Source organism: Oreochromis niloticus, linkage group LG19, assembly GCF_001858045.2.
Source record: "Oreochromis niloticus isolate F11D_XX linkage group LG19, O_niloticus_UMD_NMBU, whole genome shotgun sequence".
In the NCBI taxonomy this organism is placed as follows: Eukaryota; Metazoa; Chordata; class Actinopteri; order Cichliformes; family Cichlidae; genus Oreochromis; species Oreochromis niloticus.
This window is the reverse complement of record NC_031983.2, coordinates 28106139-28123998: the sequence shown is the minus strand read 5'-3', so window position 1 is coordinate 28123998 and position 17860 is coordinate 28106139. Positions and strand designations below refer to the sequence as shown.

General features: G+C 42.5%; 1 protein-coding gene across 2 annotated transcripts in view; it reads right to left on the bottom strand.

Moving 5' to 3' along the window:
- LOC100699833 (connector enhancer of kinase suppressor of ras 3) overlaps positions 1-17860 on the bottom strand; it is a 44689-nt gene that overhangs the window by 1550 nt on the left and 25279 nt on the right. For both annotated transcript variants that reach the window (XM_005477656.4, XM_019349025.2), the window contains 15 exons: positions 17027-17151; positions 16413-16594; positions 16234-16320; positions 15765-16015; positions 13563-13600; positions 9685-9727; positions 5506-5559; positions 5072-5111; positions 4448-4617; positions 3281-3354; positions 3076-3147; positions 2906-2970; positions 1448-1572; positions 472-814; positions 13-203 (listed from right to left, as the gene is read on the bottom strand). In XM_005477656.4, the coding sequence (XP_005477713.1) occupies positions 13-203; positions 472-814; positions 1448-1572; positions 2906-2970; positions 3076-3147; positions 3281-3354; positions 4448-4617; positions 5072-5111; positions 5506-5559; positions 9685-9727; positions 13563-13600; positions 15765-16015; positions 16234-16320; positions 16413-16594; positions 17027-17151 (1860 nt within the window). The remainder of the gene's footprint in view (positions 1-12; positions 204-471; positions 815-1447; positions 1573-2905; positions 2971-3075; positions 3148-3280; positions 3355-4447; positions 4618-5071; positions 5112-5505; positions 5560-9684; positions 9728-13562; positions 13601-15764; positions 16016-16233; positions 16321-16412; positions 16595-17026; positions 17152-17860) is intronic.

The window sequence follows — 17860 nt, the reverse complement described above, 5'->3', positions numbered from 1 at the left end:
TGAGAAATGTACCTTTAATGTGCTGTTGAGTGTCCTGATAAGGTGCAGCTTATCATTGACAGCCTGGTTTTTGCAGCGTCTTACGAAGGAGGTCCTGAATTCCTTTTTCGTGGATGGTTTACGTTCTCCTATCGGCGACAGACTGGCCTCCTTCAGATGAATATACAGCTTCTCCATCTCATCGGAGCTGTTCTCATGATTGGCTGCAACAAGACGACACACTCCATCATCATGATCCTAAATGCAGTAGTTGCACCGAGTAAATGCCTGCTAAATTAATTCAAATGGCATGCAGGCGAGTTAATTAGATTAGTCACAGATAGAAAGCTGAGAAAAGGAATAAGAATATTAACAATTGTATATTCTGTTGATCACTGATGCTGATCAAAGTTCTGAGAAACAGGAAATGTGCTCTGCTTCTTAGAGCTGGAAGTGGGCCACGAGAAAAAACTGTCTACATGAAATATTCACCTTTATTTTGCGTCCTTAAAACTTCCCTCTGATCTTCCCCCTCAGCTGAAGGCGTTTCCTCATTAGATTCAGCGTCCGAGGAGTCCTGGGTGGCCAAGTTCTCTAGCCTCGTTTCCTCTGCCGTCTCCTTTTGTGGAGGCTGATGCGAGTGGACCTGGGCTGAGCACACCACTGCTGTTTCCCCAGCAGCAGGAGATGCCTGCGAGACCAGGTCCAACCAGGACTGTCTTTGCTTGGTGAGCGAAGAGGCGGAGCTCTGAGATGTCATCGTACTGACAGGTGAGGAGAGCGAACCGTTAGCTTCGCTGGGGACTGCAGAGGAGTAAGGGGGAGGAAGGGTACCCTGAAATACAAATACATTTAAGTTAAGAGTTTTTTCTATTAATTATTCCAATTTTGCTATGCACTTGGTTTTATTTACTTGTAATAAAACATGTAGTGTCCCTTAAAGACACAGCTGCCTTTGCAAAAGTTGTGACCGTGTGTTTAATCTAAACAGAATGTAAATCTTTGCTAAATATAAACAATTAAACTACAGTTATATGCTCATTTTGAATTTGATGGCAGCAACATGTTCCAAAACTGTGCATGTTCACCACTTTGTTGGATCACCAATTTTCACTCTCTGAGCTCGTGTTAAATCAAAGGTTTTAGTACTGAAAGCAAATTACTTTGCTGTTCTTGCTTAGCAGCAAAGGTGTGTCTAAATCCTGGACTGCATTCAGGCTGTTTACTACCATGACTTCACTTAGTACAGAGTCATTCTAATGTTCTCAAAGTAGCATGGCATCTTCTTGCTGAAATAAGCAAGCATCCAGCAACATGCTTGATGGTAGCATATGTTTCTCCAGAACCTGTACAGGTTTGCCGATGCCTTCACAGATGAGCATCAAATTCAAAATGAGCTTATATTAAATGAAAAGATAAATGTTCGCTCTTATGGATGGATGTGTGTCCAGCCAGAACCATTACTGACCTGATGTGTGCTACCAGGCGGACCGGAGGCATTCGTAGAGTCCCGCAGGGTCTGTTCAGAGTACGGTGGAGGGGGTATCTCTGTGGTTTCAGCATCTTCGTGATCACTGGCTTCACTATAACACTCTGAACATGAAACATGGAGACACACAAGAAACAAAAACTTGAAACATGTAACCAGCAAATGTAACCCAGGAAAAATGCCTGTGGGGCCCCACAGTGGGTAGTTGTTGGTGAACTGTGGGGCTGTAAACCCACACTTACCCCAAGTGGGCGTGCCCACATAGATTCTACTGCAGTTTTGCCCTTTGGGGACCTTACATGGGTTTTCTGTGGGTAAGCCCATGTGGGGCTTACAGCAGTTTTGCTCTTTTTGAGCCCCCAAGAGGGAACTTTGTGGGCAGCCAACAGTAATCTTATAGGGACCCCAAACGGCAAAACTGCAGCAGGATCTAGGTGGGATAAGTGTGGGTTTGCCTTGCCCACACAGCTCCACATTTACACACTGTGGGCCCACACGGGCATGTTTGCTGATACATTATTTATGATAAGGAAGCATCAAAAAAGAAAATATGACTATTGTGGAGAAGATACAACCATAGAACATGTTTTATTACACTGTCAGAAATATGAGGCTGAGAGAAAGTGGCTGGTTCAAAACCTCAGTACAATGGAAGTTAAACTGGGGTTACTGGGATTATACTGCAAATGAAGTCAATGAGTGAAAGCTATAACTGGCCATATTTGGTTTTGTAAGACAGGCTAACATGTTTGATAGGATTTTCATCTTTTATTTTCCTACACTGTGGATCCACAGTGTAGTACAGTTTATATGATTTAAGGATCAAGTGGAAGATTCCTGGTTTGAGAGTGAGAGATCTAAATCCCCTGAGGGTTGTGCCAGGACGAGCACCTGCTGTAAAAATCTGCTAAATCAACTACGTGGTGATCTCTCGTGAACTGGAACAGACTGAAAGTGGGGTTTTTTGTTTTTTGTTTTTTTTTAAATCAACATTCTTGTCCACACTCCTTACCAATTGGTTTTGGTAATGTACCATGGAGCAGATGTGGGCAGCCCACTGTGGGCTCTGGTAGTGGCATCAAATGTGAGGCATGTCTAGGTACTGCATTATGGGCCCTGGGTGGGGTCGCAGAGGGCAACTAACATTCAGAATGAGGGCATGCTGTGGGTACACTGCGGAGCCCACAACGAGCCCCACTGTGGGGCCCAGGTGTGCCATACATTTCATATTGGTCTGCCCATAGTAACCCCACATGGGGCTGAAGTGGGCGTGTTTGCTTGGAAAGTACTGAAGAGCTATATGACAATTAAAAACAAAAGATTCTGTTGCTGATTAAAAACTTAACTAGTAAATTTCTTAAACTAAAACCCAAACAAAGTGAGATGTTGGAAAGCTTCAGTGAACGACAGAGGCGGGGAACTGAAACAGGTGCTCACCGGCTGGAGCGTTTACTTCTGTTTGTTCATACTGAATGGAGGCTAGCCCAAGCTTATTCACCCACCTAAAACAAAGAAATGATCCAACTTAATTGCAATTCTGATAAAAGATTATAATACATAAAAAAATGTATACATTTACAAACACTGTTTTAGTTTAAATGACTCACAAGTTCATGTCCTCGTAGCTCTCGGCAGCAAAATAAAACATCATAACTTGCGGGTGGCAAGCTTTGAATGCACTGAATAGGGAAAGACAGACGAACAGCAGTTCAGTGTTTCAAGGGTAAAAAAAGCAGACAGTTTTACTGTCATAATAACTGTGATTTCATAGATCACACCCCAGCACTGTATGGGAGCACAGAAATGACTCACTATTTCTTCTTGCACTCGATGGCTCTGTCGATTATGAAGTTTGTGAGGTCGATGTAGCCTTCGGCTTTTTCTGCCTGCAACGCACAGATTGAACAACAGTCAGTATTAGAACACAACTTTCAAACCACTTCCCCACACGGACGACTGCGTCTGAATTGCAACAGGCAACTTCTTTAATTTCCTTGTACTGAGTGGTGGTGACGTGCAGCAGGTCTGACTGAAGTTATCGTGCCAGTAAGTCAAATAGATGTAGATTACACATATGTGTAGCAGCGGGCTATTAGTGACACGGTCACATTCAGGAAGCGCAGTGACACCAGCGCTCGCTGGCTGGCGAGGACAGCTGTGGAGGAAACCAGTGTGACTAACCTGCAGCCCTGACTGCCTAGCGCACATCTGTGACTCACCCAGTGTTAATTTTGTGATCTGTTACTTAAGCTGTAAGAAAATTTAGTCATGTTTCATCTTTTGCTATTGTTAGCATGAGACAAAAAAAGCATAAAAGCAAATAAAAACACACGAAGCCACATCAATCACTGGATTACATGTTCAGTCATTGTGATGCACATAAAAACTACAGTACACACTGTGTATGTGCCACCATCCTGCTGCTGTAAATAGTGATTACAGCACTTAATCCTCAGCTGATACAAGTTCTCGAGAACTACGCCGATTATTGTTAACTATTTTTTGATGATTAAAAAAAAGCATCTGACAGTTTTAAGATTCTTTTAAGGAGTTTGTTTGATGACTTGACAGACCTGGGTGTATCACTGTTGTACTTTGTAACTTTTCCAGAAATTAGCAAAAATAAAGAATATACGCAAGATACTCTTTAAAAATGGCAACACACATAGGATGACACACAAAATATTCCAAAGAGTGGTGGAAAACCAAAAGAAAGAGGTATGACTTTAATAGCGTCCTTATTTTTTCCTGATAATTCTCTTCATTACATTATATCTTATAATCTTGCAAGATAAAGTGAAGAAGTTGAAAAGCATGCAACTGATATAGAGTAGCAGACTTATCTGTGTTAAATATTTTTGTTATCGGGGATTGTGCAATTGTACACTCGCTGTGTGCAATCTCTGAACAGCAACCAGCTGGGAAATGATCAAGTCTAAAATCCACATTAGTCTTCTAGTCAGAGGGTGTTTTACTCACCAGCTGGTTGGTATACCAGTAGAGAGCAGTCTTCTTCAGCACAAACCAGTACTTCTTCCATTTCATACCCAGAAAGCCTTTGCTTTCTTTCTTCCTGTACAGCCAGCCCTGGTGATCTGGCTGGCCAAGCTCTTTGACCGAGATGCGTCTTCTGCTCATCGTACCATTGCCTTAACCAGACGACAGAGCATTTAGTCACAGCATCAGAGGAAGCAGAACGTTACAGATTTAAACATCCAAACACAAACAACCAAAACGTTTCCATTTCAGTCTAAAGAGCTCCCAGAGTTTGGTCGATAACCAAATGGACCTCTAAAAATAAGAAGCACATGAAGGATCCTGGAAGAGTCAAATCAAAAGTGCCATTCTACCTTCATCCTACCTGTTACTGATATGAGTCAGTCAGCAAAAACAGTGTATATACAAATTAGTTAGCGTCTCAGAAGAACCCAAAGGCACGGTTACACGGAGCCAAGAAATAAAAGAAGTGAAGTGAAAGTAACTGAACTCGTCTAAAATCCCTCTGCACACACCAAGTGCACCGCTGCTTCGCACCCACCCCCTACGCTTTCAAATTGCAGCTGTAGGTTGAGATAAGTGACGAGGTGATAAGGCAGGACTCACCTCCTCGGCTCTTCTTCTTGGATTTGTGTCGGAGGGAAACCTTTGAGAGGAGAGCAGAGGAGAGGTTGGGGGAGGTCAAAAAGAAAAAGAGGCAAGGGGGTGAGCAGCAGTTTCAGACCACACAACTGAGAAGAAGAGGCTGTCTGAAACATCCTGTTTTCACACTGAGTGTCACATGCATTTTCTCTGTCTTTCTACATGCACTTTAACACTTCCATCAACATCTGTGACTTCTTTCTTATTGGTCTCCTTTTATTTGTAACTCTCTTTGCTCCTCAGTGAATCAAACAAAAAATCCACCTGGTGGTGTATAAACTCTGGGTGTATACTGCTTACATTCAAATTAGTTACTGTTAAATAGGGAAGCAGAAGTTTCTAATCCATGAAAGAGAGAGCGGGTAAATGTTAGAAAAAGACAAAAAGGAGCTACTTACTGGGTTGTAGTCATCGGCAGCCATTGAAGGAGTCACAGATATGGGGAAGGCAGCCTGTTGAAAGAAACCAGAAGAACACCTTATTCAAAGATGCGTAGGTTGAAAAAAACCAGAGATAAATGAGCAGAAAAGGAGAAAGAAATTTCTTCAGTGTGACAAAAGGATGTGGCGTCACGGGTACAGCAAAGACAATGTTTCCCAATCAGCTTTTTTCTCTCCTTCTTATTGTTGTTTTGTTTTTCAGAGGATGGAAAAAACTAAATCGAACATGCTCAGAAACAGCAGAAGTTCTCTGGAAGCAGAAGTGCTCAGAGAAAGGTTAAAAACGTAAAAAGTTAATGCTCATGATCAGCACTGAGTCACAGCACAAGTGTCACAATAATCAGTGTCAGCAGATTTGTTTAATATGTGACACACACAGCAAGTTGTCTCACAGCAAAATTAAAAGGACTCTTCTGCAAAATGACATCGTGCAAAAATGCATTTTTTCCCCACACAAAGAATTGGAAAGATTTTTTCCCTTTGCAGTTCAAGCTCATAAATGGACAGTAACATTGTGAAATCTTAGTTGCCTTTGTTAACCAACTTCCTCTAGGTTCAGTTCCTTTTTTTTGAAATGCCAGAACTGTTAGAGAGAAAGAACATCAGAGACAAAACTAAGCACCATGCTGCCCCACTGGGTGTGAAGTTAAATGAGAGTCTACACTGTGGGTTACACGTTTCAAAGTACTTTGAAACGTGTAACCCACAGGCATTTTTAGACTCAGTGGCAAAACCAGGTGGCGAGTTGTTCACAGGGTCCTGAGCCCTGCTGCAGCTGTCCAAGTTTAGCCACTTACCACAGCTCGCCAAAGTCCCCAGCTACAACAATGAAGAGAGAAAGGCTCATACCTGGTTCTTTAAAAGGTTCGTCCACACAGCTAAGTATCCTCTGTGCCTCTGACAGTGACAAGAAACCATCACTAGAAGCTCTCATCAATACCTCTGTACATTTGTGCCTTGCACAACACAAATGTATCATCACTTTGCTTTCCGGGTGTCAGAGCTGAGAGGCTGAGTGTAGGAGGTAGATGCCTATCACCACACAAACCACTGCCCAAACCTGACTGAGAGTAACTGTGTGCCTGTATTTAGTAACTAACTTCCTCTTGGAGTTTTCTCTTTTGCACATGTTAAGTACCATGTGTAATTTTAGTGGCAAGATCCAGACTGAACAAACCTGTCTGCAGATTTACGCAAGTATTCTTTGAGCTTAGATGCAACAAGAGATGAAAAATGAAATATTCTCTCTTATGTCACCATTAAAGGAGGAAGTTTACACTTCACCTGAAAATAAGATTTTGCTTCTGAAAGTAAGCTTTCGGGAGAAAAAGAATGACGCAATTTCTCGATCACTACCTGAAATAAATACCTAAACTGGTTTCAAAAGAGTGAAAAAAAATCTGCTTCTTACGATGAAATGATGTTCACAAAGAACAGAGGGGAAAGTGACGTGTTTACAACCAAATACATTTTATACTATCGGGACTTTTTTGCTTATACTTTGGAAGCTTAAGACAAATTTGGTTAAATGTTAAATAACGATTTTCTGACTGTAACTACTTAGTATAGTTCAACAGCAGTCAGGACAATAGTAGCCTGACTGCTTGTTGTCCACTAACTTAGATAGTGAAATAAGTCAAAGAAGCCTGCGGACAAATGAATTAGTCCGAACTGCCAGTAAAACAAATACTGTACCTTCCACCATAACCTCAGAGAAAGTAGTCTGGCTCGAAACCTTTGCTCAAAGGTTGACCAAACTTTGGCAAACATGTCAGGAACATACGCAGAAAGCCAAAGAGCACATTCAAAAAGACGTCGGCTGGTTTCAGGTGAGTTCAGGTCCTGTCTGGGCGTTACCCTCCAAAGAGGGCACCACCCAAACTGAAACTGACAAAGTGACAAATATTTTTCACTTAAAAACCCCCTCATATAATACAGATATAACTACGGGGCTAATTTTTCTCATTTCATGTTTTTCATCTTTTCATTGATGATTCTTTTCATCTTTCATTCATTAAATTCAGTTGAAATCCATACGTTTTCGCAGTTACCCCACCTGACCGCAGGGTGTCGCTAAAACCCAACTGTGTAACAGCCTTGTCACCTCAGTGAGAGTCATGAAAGCATATTTTTTACCCAACACACACATTTGTCTTTACAGCTGTTGTTGTATTTGATGCGTAAAATGTAGACTGGACTGTTCCACAGACTTGCCTGCATAATTCAAAACACATCATTGTGTCATTGTTTCAAACAGCTGTGCCATTCACAGTAACTCACACTGAGTATGAAAATCCACATTTCACATGTGGTGAATGCAGAGGAAGTCCACACTGATGCTTACAAAGCACTTTTTTTTTCTCTTTTATTACTTTAAGAGAAGTTGATAAAAATCACCAACAACCGCCTGCAAGAAAAATGAGAAATATAAGCGGTTCATGTTACACCCATCCACTCGATGCTTAGGGAAGCTGTGGCATGGCTATCAACACCCTTCGCTGCCTCAGTGGGGAGCCAGTTTTTAGCCATAACATCACTGCCTGAGCTGTATCTGTGCACAAGCTCGGATGTTCTGGGCCACGTTTGGCGGTAAACCAGCAGGCACATTCCTGAGTGCTGCGTTATTATAGTCCCCATTTTTACTAAGCCTAAATAGACAGGGGCCTTGTATTTCTTTCCACTTGTACAGTAGAAAGTGGTGTGAAGTGACGAGGAGGCCTTCATTCTTTATCTTGCTCACATTCGCGCGGGCTGTGGCTTCCTCTTTGCTTCGCTGTCACCCTATCTTTCTCATCTGTACCAAGTGACTTCCTCGATTTGGCCCTAAACTTCGCAGAAGCCTTTAATATTTCAATTAAATGCACTGAACTCATTTCTGTGTATTTTACTGGAGCAATGTGTTGGTGGAAGTGAGATAATCTGGCCTGCGACTCATGTCAAAGGATTCAAGGGAGTGCTGATTGGTCACACCACTCAATCTCCCATCATGATCCGTGCTGAGAATTGTCATGGCACTTACTTAATACCCCCACCCAGAAACTGTGTGTGTGGGAGACCGAGAGGGGAGGGGGGTGGGGGGCAAACAGAGTGGCTATTATTTACCAGGGGACTCTCACACAGTGTAAAGGGGGAAGGGTGCAGTGGTTGGAGATGATATCAGATTCTCGCTCGCTCAGTTTGATGGCGCTGCATGCCCCTCACCGGCTGTTGGTGACTGTGCAGTTGACTGGGCCGCTGATCATGCCCTGAATTTTGATTTTGGTGCACAAAGCTCTGAATTCAAGACTGAAATAACTTAAATCAGAAGTTGGTCTGCAACAGATAAACCTATATAGACACAAATAGTCTAAAAGGAAGCCGGTGATGGCATCCCATAAACCATGCCTGCATCAGCGCTGACAGCAAGGCTGAGATTGTGCAGCAACAACTTGTAGTCAGAACATAAATGTGCACAAATGTGATTCGTCCACTTGCCACTACTCCCTGTGTCCGGCCTGTGGAGGATTGACAGTAACCCGTGGTACTGGGGTGTGTGGTTTCACTGTGTCCGTCCTCAGTTAACCCCTGCAGTCATCTCATTTCCACATATGCTGAAGCTAGAAGGTGCACGATCAATTTTCTACTAACAGCACATTCAACAGAGAATGAAGAGATGCAGTCTTCTGCAAAGTGACACTGCTAACACATAAAGATGATCTGTACCATGTTAGTTTAGAGATTTAGCACAAATTTTCATTTAGGATTTTGTAGTTTAATAAAAAAATGAACCTGTTGATGTTGTAAGATGGAAAGTCAAGGATACGATTTATCCCGAACATAAATGTCTTCACCAAGTTTTACGTAAAAGACACTTTTTGAATTTTATTTCATATCCTAAATGTCAAATTTAAGATGCAGGAAAAATCCGGGCGGGACACTTAGAAAGATTCATGCATATTCATAAAAAACAAAGAGTTTCCCAGTGCAGACTAAGCTTTGTGTGCAGTGTAATGGGTTTATAATTGAAGCTCTCGATTTTCACCACCTCTTTGTCCAGGCCATTCCTCACACTGCACAGTAGACGACGCAAACTCACACATCATTCAGGTGCATGCACTTCATTTTTTCAGTGAGAGGAGCTGATTGTTATTTACTTACTGCTTGAGAAAAGGACCACGATCGTAAATGTGGATGATTATACCTGTAAGAACAAGCGAGAGACACGTAAGCCAACACATTAATAACTGAAAACACACCACATGCACTGATGTCGAGCAGCGCTTTCCAGCAGACTTATATCATACACCAAAGAGATTCATCTCACATTACCACAGTGTATTTTGAACATTTCCAACACATACTTATTGCTTCCCAGCTAACTGCTCATTATCTTTATCTGTGTTCCAATCTGACTCTCTCTGATTTGGCAAAGCAAAAGCAGAGACTTACGGGTTGGGATTTATTTGTGAGTGCTTCTGATAACACATTTGGAGACCAGTCATAGGAGCATGCGAGACAAGAAGGTCGCTCCCAATGTTCTGACTGTTCTGAATATTGAATTCCCCTCTGCTGGGCCTAAGCCAGTGTTTTTTGTAGGCTGTGAAATGGATTAAGGCTTGCTGTCCCTCCCCTTTAATTGCATTTTTGTTTTCCTCCCTCTCAGATTACTAAAAAAGACGATGATAAAGATTGTTTTTAAAAGTGGTTTTAATAGATGACAAAGAGAAATCTGATGCACCGTCACATTCCTCGCTTTACCATGAGAAAAAACCCCCTCTTGTTTTTACAGATTGACCAGCCTAAAATTAATATGACACACGATTAAATCCGCTGTCAATCAAATTCCTTTCCCTGCATCAGTGGCACATGTTCATAACCGCCACCAGCGATGAGTCAACTACTTATCTATGAGATTTACAATAGCATCTGTCTATATATCCTAATTGTGAGTAATGTTTTTGATCAAGCGTGCAATAGACCGGATGCAGTGTGCGGCTCTTAGAATAGAACCACCGGGCTGGGGGTGGGGTGCAAGGCGTTTAGTCATCTATTGGGGTGTTAATGTGGGGAGTCACACTTCCCCAGGCCCTGCGTCCAAGACAAGAAGAGATCTATGGGCAACGCACGACGAGAGGGAACAGCAGTCCTCATATGTCATCATATTTCGTAGTGGGATGGAGTTATTTATAGTTGGAAGCGGATTTAGGATTCGTCATAACAGTGACATTTCTAAAGATCTCTGGGGGATCTTGGGGGTGGATGGACACATTGCTGTGTGGGACATGTTGGATGCTGAGGTGCTGAGACAGAACTATGTTTAAAAAAAATAGGCCACAAATACTCTTTCAGTTTAATTATAATCTCTAAATTAATTTAGAAATTTCAACAATGGAAAATGTCATGTTGTATCATTAAAAATGACTAATTCTTATCAATCTCTGTAATTAACATTCTATTTTACCAACTACCCATCAGCCACTTCCACCTGATGATAATTGAAGCCGGCCACCCACAGTAGTAACCTTCACTTTGGAGGTAGTTCTTCACCGGGGAGCCAGTTTGCATAATCGTTCTCCAGGTTGTACTTAGACACCTTCAGTCTGGCTTTAAGGTGCCTCCTGTGCAGAAGTGGCATTTCTCTGATACCTCACCCTCCCTGTGCAGGGTTCGAGTGACTACAGTTCCCGGCTTGGTTAAGTCTGTGGGGCTTGTTCTGCACTCTGTGGTTCTTCATAATACTTTACACTCCAGTTGTCCACACTTGGAAAAGCTGTGGTAACTTTGTATATCCATCTCCTGCTTTGTGAGCATCTAAACTAAACGGATTTTGCTGGTTTTTGGCACGATGCTCTCTCAAGAGACCGATTAAATCCTTACTGAAGTTTTTATACTGTGTGTAAATTAGAAAATAATTATAATCATTGCTCAGCAATGGTTGGTTTGTTTGTGATGCTCAATAAAAAAAAGTCAGTTTTACAGGATGCTAAGATGCTATCATCAGAATCAGAATCAGAATACTTTATTGATCCCGAGGGGAAATTATTTCTCGTTACAGTGCTCCATTATAAACAAACATTAACAAAGACAGACAATACACTAACTAAGAATAGCACAATATATACAGGCATATATATACATAAAAGTCACTTATTAATAAATAGCTGAAAAGAACATGTGCAAGAAGGGTGTAGCTGTTGTAGTAAACAGTGTGTTAAGTGGATGAGTTGTACAGGGAGATGGCCACAGGCAGGGATGATTTCCTGTGTCGTTCAGTGGTGCTTATCGGTAATCTCAGTCTTTCACTGAACGTGCTCCTGTGACTGACCAGCATGTCATGGAGTGGGTGGGAGGTGTTATCCAACATTGTCTTTATCTTGGACAACATCCGCCTCTCCGACACCACCTTGAGGGAGTCCAGCTCCATCCCCACAACATTACTGGCCTTACGAATCAGTTTATCGAGTCTGTTGGCATCTGCGACCCTCAGCCTGCTCCCCCAGCATGCAACAGCATAGAGGATCGCACTGGCCACAACAGACTCGTAGAAAATCCTGAGCATTTTCTGGCAGATGTTCAAGGACCTATCTATGCTTTCTAAAGAAAACTAGTATGTTTAGAAATGCTGTGTTGAAAATGCCTTGCTCTGTTGGACAACAACTTTAGAATTGATTGGAAGGCTATTAATTTGGCCCTTATTTGTAAATGACAATAATTTTCGGGGTATATTCATATAGACATACTATGAAGAGGTCCCTTTTTCAGTAACCATCTCTCCTCCAAATAATTAATTTGGCTAGTTGAAAATCTGGAGCATTAGCTGTTGTGTGCTTGCTTTTCATCTTAAAATAGCCAGATGATTCATGGTTTCAGAAACTAAGGCTATTCTATGGGGTGCAACAGTGTTACACAAAAGTGCACGCAAAACAGAAGTGAGAGTGCCCAGTGAGCAACAGAAATAGTGTGTCAAAGTTTCAGGTTTGGGAAACTGTCTGCTCATAGGCCACCAGTGAAGAAACAACTTCCAGGAAGATTTGCAAAGAAAAGGCCTTTCAGAGACGGACAAAAAAGGAAAATATTAAGATGGGCAAAAGAACACAAACCTGAGAGTTTGGGGGTATTTGGAGAGTAGTTTAGCAGTGACAACGTAGGAAATTTGTTCACTGTCCTATGACATGTTATAAATATTTAGAGAGCAGTCAGCTGGTACACTGCCTGTAGGCAACACAGCCTCTGGATCTGAGTCCTGCTGTTGTGGTGGGAAAAATGTTGTACGTAAGAAGTGCCCATCAAACCATTCCACATTGTGGGCTGCACTTCATAAAGCACGGGCTAACATTTATCCAGACTGCTTTAAGAAAGTGACAGTCAGAATGTAAGAAGTAAAGTCTGTAAAACTGTGATGGCTATGACTGGAAGAGTCTCTGCATCTGTTTATTTCTAAATTACTTTTTCAATTCAGAGCTGGAGAGCAGCTGAAGCCTGCCACAGCTGACACTGGGGGAGAGAAAGGGACACGCTGGACAGGTGTGACTGCTACATGATTGTTCGGTAGCTCAGGAGAGCAGGTCATCTACTAATCAGAAGGTTGGTAAAAAAGTATCCTCAGCTGGATACTCAGCTCCAAGTTGCTCTCCGATGTATCATCAATGTGAAAGGCGGAGATAAAAGCGCTTCTATGATAATGTGTGAATGAGATATGGTGTCTGAAGTGCAAAGCCAGTTCTGTTACAGCTGTAGCAGCACATACTGCTGCATCATCGTGCAGGACAATGTGTCCACCACAAGGGAGCCACACAAAACGATCATTTCAATTAAAACTGAAGTATTTTACTCTCACTTTGCAACTAATTTATTTAAGACGTCACAGACCTTTGACCAGCAGTGTGTGTGTGTGTGTGTGTGTGTGTGTGTGTGTGTGTGTGTGTGTGTGTGTGTGTGTGTGTGTGTGTGTGTGTGTGTGTGTGCGCGCGCGCATGTGTGTGCATGTGTGTGCATGTGTGCATGTGTGTGCAGGAGAAAGAGGGAAAGGAACTCACCGGTTGAGGAAGTCACTGCTAGAGTGCCAGCTGGATCCCTGTGATAAATAAAGATTTTTAAGTTAACGCATGTGTTCTCAAAGCCTCAGTCTGAGTGTTGAGAGGCTCTATGTTGATTAATATTCCTTTAATGATTTTCTTTTAAGGGATTGTGAAGATTTGTCTGCTGCTTTCTTGCAGGGCACTAAATTATGCATGGGTTAAGGAAAATGTGATACTTCTATAATATTTGCTTGATTAGCTTTGCAGTAAAATAAATGATTGTGGCAAGAATAGGAAAAACAAATAGAGAACAAAAAACAAGTTATTGTGATTTTAGAGTTAATAAAAAGAATGCAATTATATAACAAAGGCAGAATTTTTTAATTTTGTTTTGTGACATGCACAAACTAGAAATACTTCAGCACTTCGTTCCCTTGTAACCATTTGTGATGTGTAGGCATAAAATGTTAGTGGTTAGCAAACTTATGCAGTGGGATAAACAGAGCGCAGGTAGTACTTAGGCAGACCACAGCGTCTCAGAAAGTGCAAATTAGTGAGGACCGCAGGCGACTACAGCTCAGCAAGCTTGGGCAGAGCAAGATTTTAGGAGGAAGACGTGAAAGAGAGATAAGAAGACAGGCTCCTCTCAATCAGTAAATGCATGCATGGTGAAAACATGGGCAAAGAAGAGAGAGGTCAGAGAGGCGGGCGTTCTTCGTGGCCGTCAGAGCTTCACCTTCACGACGAAAGCTGATGATCAGTCCCAGGAAAACACTTTAAAATCAATGAAAGTGGCAAAAGCCATCAAGCAAGGTAATCCTAACCTGCCGTTTTAATGTTTAAAAGGCAACATATGTGCCAGAAAAGAGATGCGCTGGTGGAAAAACCTGCTTTGACCATATGGCCCCCCAGCTGCAATCGAAAGTTCAAAGAGGGAAGTGGTTACATAACCATCGCCATCTGACACAGACAAAAGGTAACTTCACGTTAGCTATCCTGTGGCACTGAGGCCAGGTTCACCTCAAAGGTCAAAGCAGGTTAGAAAGACAGCTGGCTCTACAGTTTGGTCCTGGCGTGGAAATTAATATATTTTTTTACAACCAAACAACCCATTGAAAGTATATAAACTGAGGCTGAACGGAGCTCAGCAGGGTTGCAGGGGAAGATGCATATTACAGTGAGACGTTTAGCAGCCACTCCACACGCACCAGTAAAATAAAGACAATACAAAAATTGACTGAAATGAACTGCAGTTTTTAATAAATCGCTATTCAAATCTTACAAAAGGCAGATAAAGCAACAACAGACACTCATTCCCTGTAGCTTCTTAAATAATGCCGTCATTCTGTCTTTTGTGATCTGTGGTTTTTCTAATTAAAGGCCATTTGACCTGTGTGTCCCAAAGTCTTGGTTCAAAAACACTGGCATAAAAGACCAGTTTACTGTCAACCAGCTGTATGTATAGGCCCTTTAGACGGGTACTTGCAGAGTGAGCTGAAACACAGGTTATAAAGGTTTACTGAGTTGAGTGCATAGCCTTAAATCATGCACAAATGTTTGCTAGTGACAAGATAAACACCTTTAACAACCAATGCAGCATTTTTTCACTAAAGTGACCGTAAAAATCGTATGCATAGCTTTACAAGAGGCAACCATTGGCAGAAGTTAATGTAAGCAATCACAAAAATGAGTTTGTTTAAAAAAGAAAAAAGCCACATGAAAAGAAAAACAGCCTCGCTAACAGACATGTGCTGCTTGTCTAACTTATTCTTTTTTAATAACTTATTTATGCAAATGAAAGCAAATAAACAGAGAACCGAACTGGTCGAGAGCTTAAATAAGCAACGTGAAGAACATCTTAACCGAAACATTACATGATATGTACAGAGATGTCCATGTACAGCAAACGAGGCCAAAAAAAGCCTAAATCTGAACACAGCTGTGTCCTCGTGATGCTGAGGCTTGTGTCAGAGATGAGGGTTGTGTTAAAGGAGCGATGACTTAATGTAGTGAGTACTACAAAAGCAGGTTTGGTTGAGGAGTAGCAGTTGTAGTTGGTAGTAGTAGTAACACCAGGGAGGTATGGGAGAGAGGAGTGTGAGAAAGCCCGAGGACGTTAAATGTCAAAGGCACTGAGGAAGACAAGACAGGAACAGGAAGCCCCGGACAGGAAGCGCATCATCAGTGAGTCAATAGCTTAAGCCGCGTGATCCAACTGACCAGTAGTGAGCGTTCTGCCGTCGTGCGCTTGGAGACGGGAGCTACCGGAGCCTTTTTCGTGTCTTCCTGGTAGGGGATGGTGGCACTGTTGTGGAGGTCTGAGCTGGAGTAGTAGCGGCTGCCCCGGATGTGGTCCACTCGGATGAGATGCCGTTCCCCTGCAGGCCTGTAGGGTGGAGACACCGAGGGGACCTCCTCGGCAATGGTGGGGATCCTCTCGTTACTCAGGTATCTGTACAGGAGGTCCTCACCTAAAGCAAAGACACCGTGACAGGTTATTCTAAAGTCTCTAAAAAGGCTTTGCAAATCTTTTTTAAATGTTTGACTTGTTTTCTTATTGAAATTAACTAAGCAGCAACTTAACAGGCTGAAAAAATAATCATGTGCAACAAAGTGTAGTTCCACTAGTGGCCACTTGAGGCTGTCTCCAACTGTGAGTCAACAATTTAAAAAGTTAAGTTGTACAGACCTTTCCTTCCCTGTGCCCAGGGCTTTGCGTAAGGATCAACCACTGACAGACAGGTGTCTGCAGGCATGGACAGCGGCCGGGGCTTACCTTGAGACAAAAGGTTCATGCTTGTTAATTGTTCTGAAAACAGTTTCCGTCAGAGGAATATTTATAAACCACTGCGATGAGAAAGTACTGACCACGCGAGGACTTATGCTCCCTCATTCTGGGCTGGACCACCTTGGCTTCGATCGGACATCCGGCGCTTTGCTTGTCAAAATCGGTGCAGTGTCCTCTGCTCTCCTTGTCCAGGAAGGAGTTAGGTGACTCAGAGCCCTTTGGTCTTTTACTAATGCTGCAGAAGGAGTCTGTTCTCGCCTCTCTGGATGGAGGAACAAATGTTCATTAATTTATCTCCACAGCACGATTTCACCATGAGGTGTTTTGCAAGCAAACAGTGTTATATTACTGCCTTCAGCGTTTTAGTGAAGTTTCTCGACTCTTTAATCTTCCCGGAGGTGGAGGATAAAACATATACGGACGGGTGGGAGCTGAGTGGGCTGAAGACCAGCAGAAGAGAAAGTGCAGCAGGAGGGGGGCGAGGTAAAGCGATCACGAGCCGGGACCACACTCATTATTCATCAGCTCTAAAGCTCTGAGTTAGGCTGTAGCAAAGGTTGACTGGGGGTGTCTGAATCCCTCACAGCGGGGGGAGCAGGTGGCCTCCAGCCTTCTTGTTTTAGTACTTTACTACTTTTAGAGCTGAAGTTGCCAGTAAATTAATATTCGGTGCACATGAAACAGGATGGCTTACCGCGGCGTGTACGGCATTAGTGGAGGAGGCGGGATGTACAAGTCCAGGATAGCCGGCTTCTCCTTTTTGGTTGATCCATTAGCTGAACTGGAAGGAGACTGGGCTCTAATGAGGGACGAATTGTTCTGAAAGAATACAGCACAAGCATGAGTGCCTGATCTAATGTGGAGAATAAAGTCTTCTCATTCCACCTTATCTGACTGCAAGAACAGATCAGTTTGCGTCTAAAAACAAATGAAGTCATTACTGTTTCTGCTTATAGTTTTTTTCTCAGCCTTTAATTAAGACGTAATCTGGCTGGCTAATGGGAGGATCTCCCCAGATGTGGTGAGACATTTAAGTTCCTGTATGTCGGGCCTTCTTGTTTGAGTTATGGAAAGATTCTGAGTGTAGTCCAAAATAGCCTGAGACATTTACCACAGTTATGTTTCCCCAACATCGTCCTTGAGTGTTACTCTGCTATTCTCATCAGGGCAAAATTACACATCTGCTGATACAGCATTGTAAATGTGATATATGGCAAACTAAACATCCGACTGGGGATCTCGTGAAACATTGCTCTCTGTGCTTCTCCAAATAGCTCAAATAGTACAAATTATATACTATTACAAAACCAGTGTCATTCATTCTCGAGTCACAGCGTATGATTTGTCTCCGTTTTGCTCTTCGGAGCCTTGCTATCACAAATAAACTGAGATGCCTGGCTCTGATAGGCCTGACTCCGTGTTAAAACAAGATGCTGGTGGACGTGTAGACATTGGTCACCTTTGTGCACACAGCCTCTTTTGTTGATTTGAGAAACCCACTCCTAACTGATCTAATCTCATCCTGTCT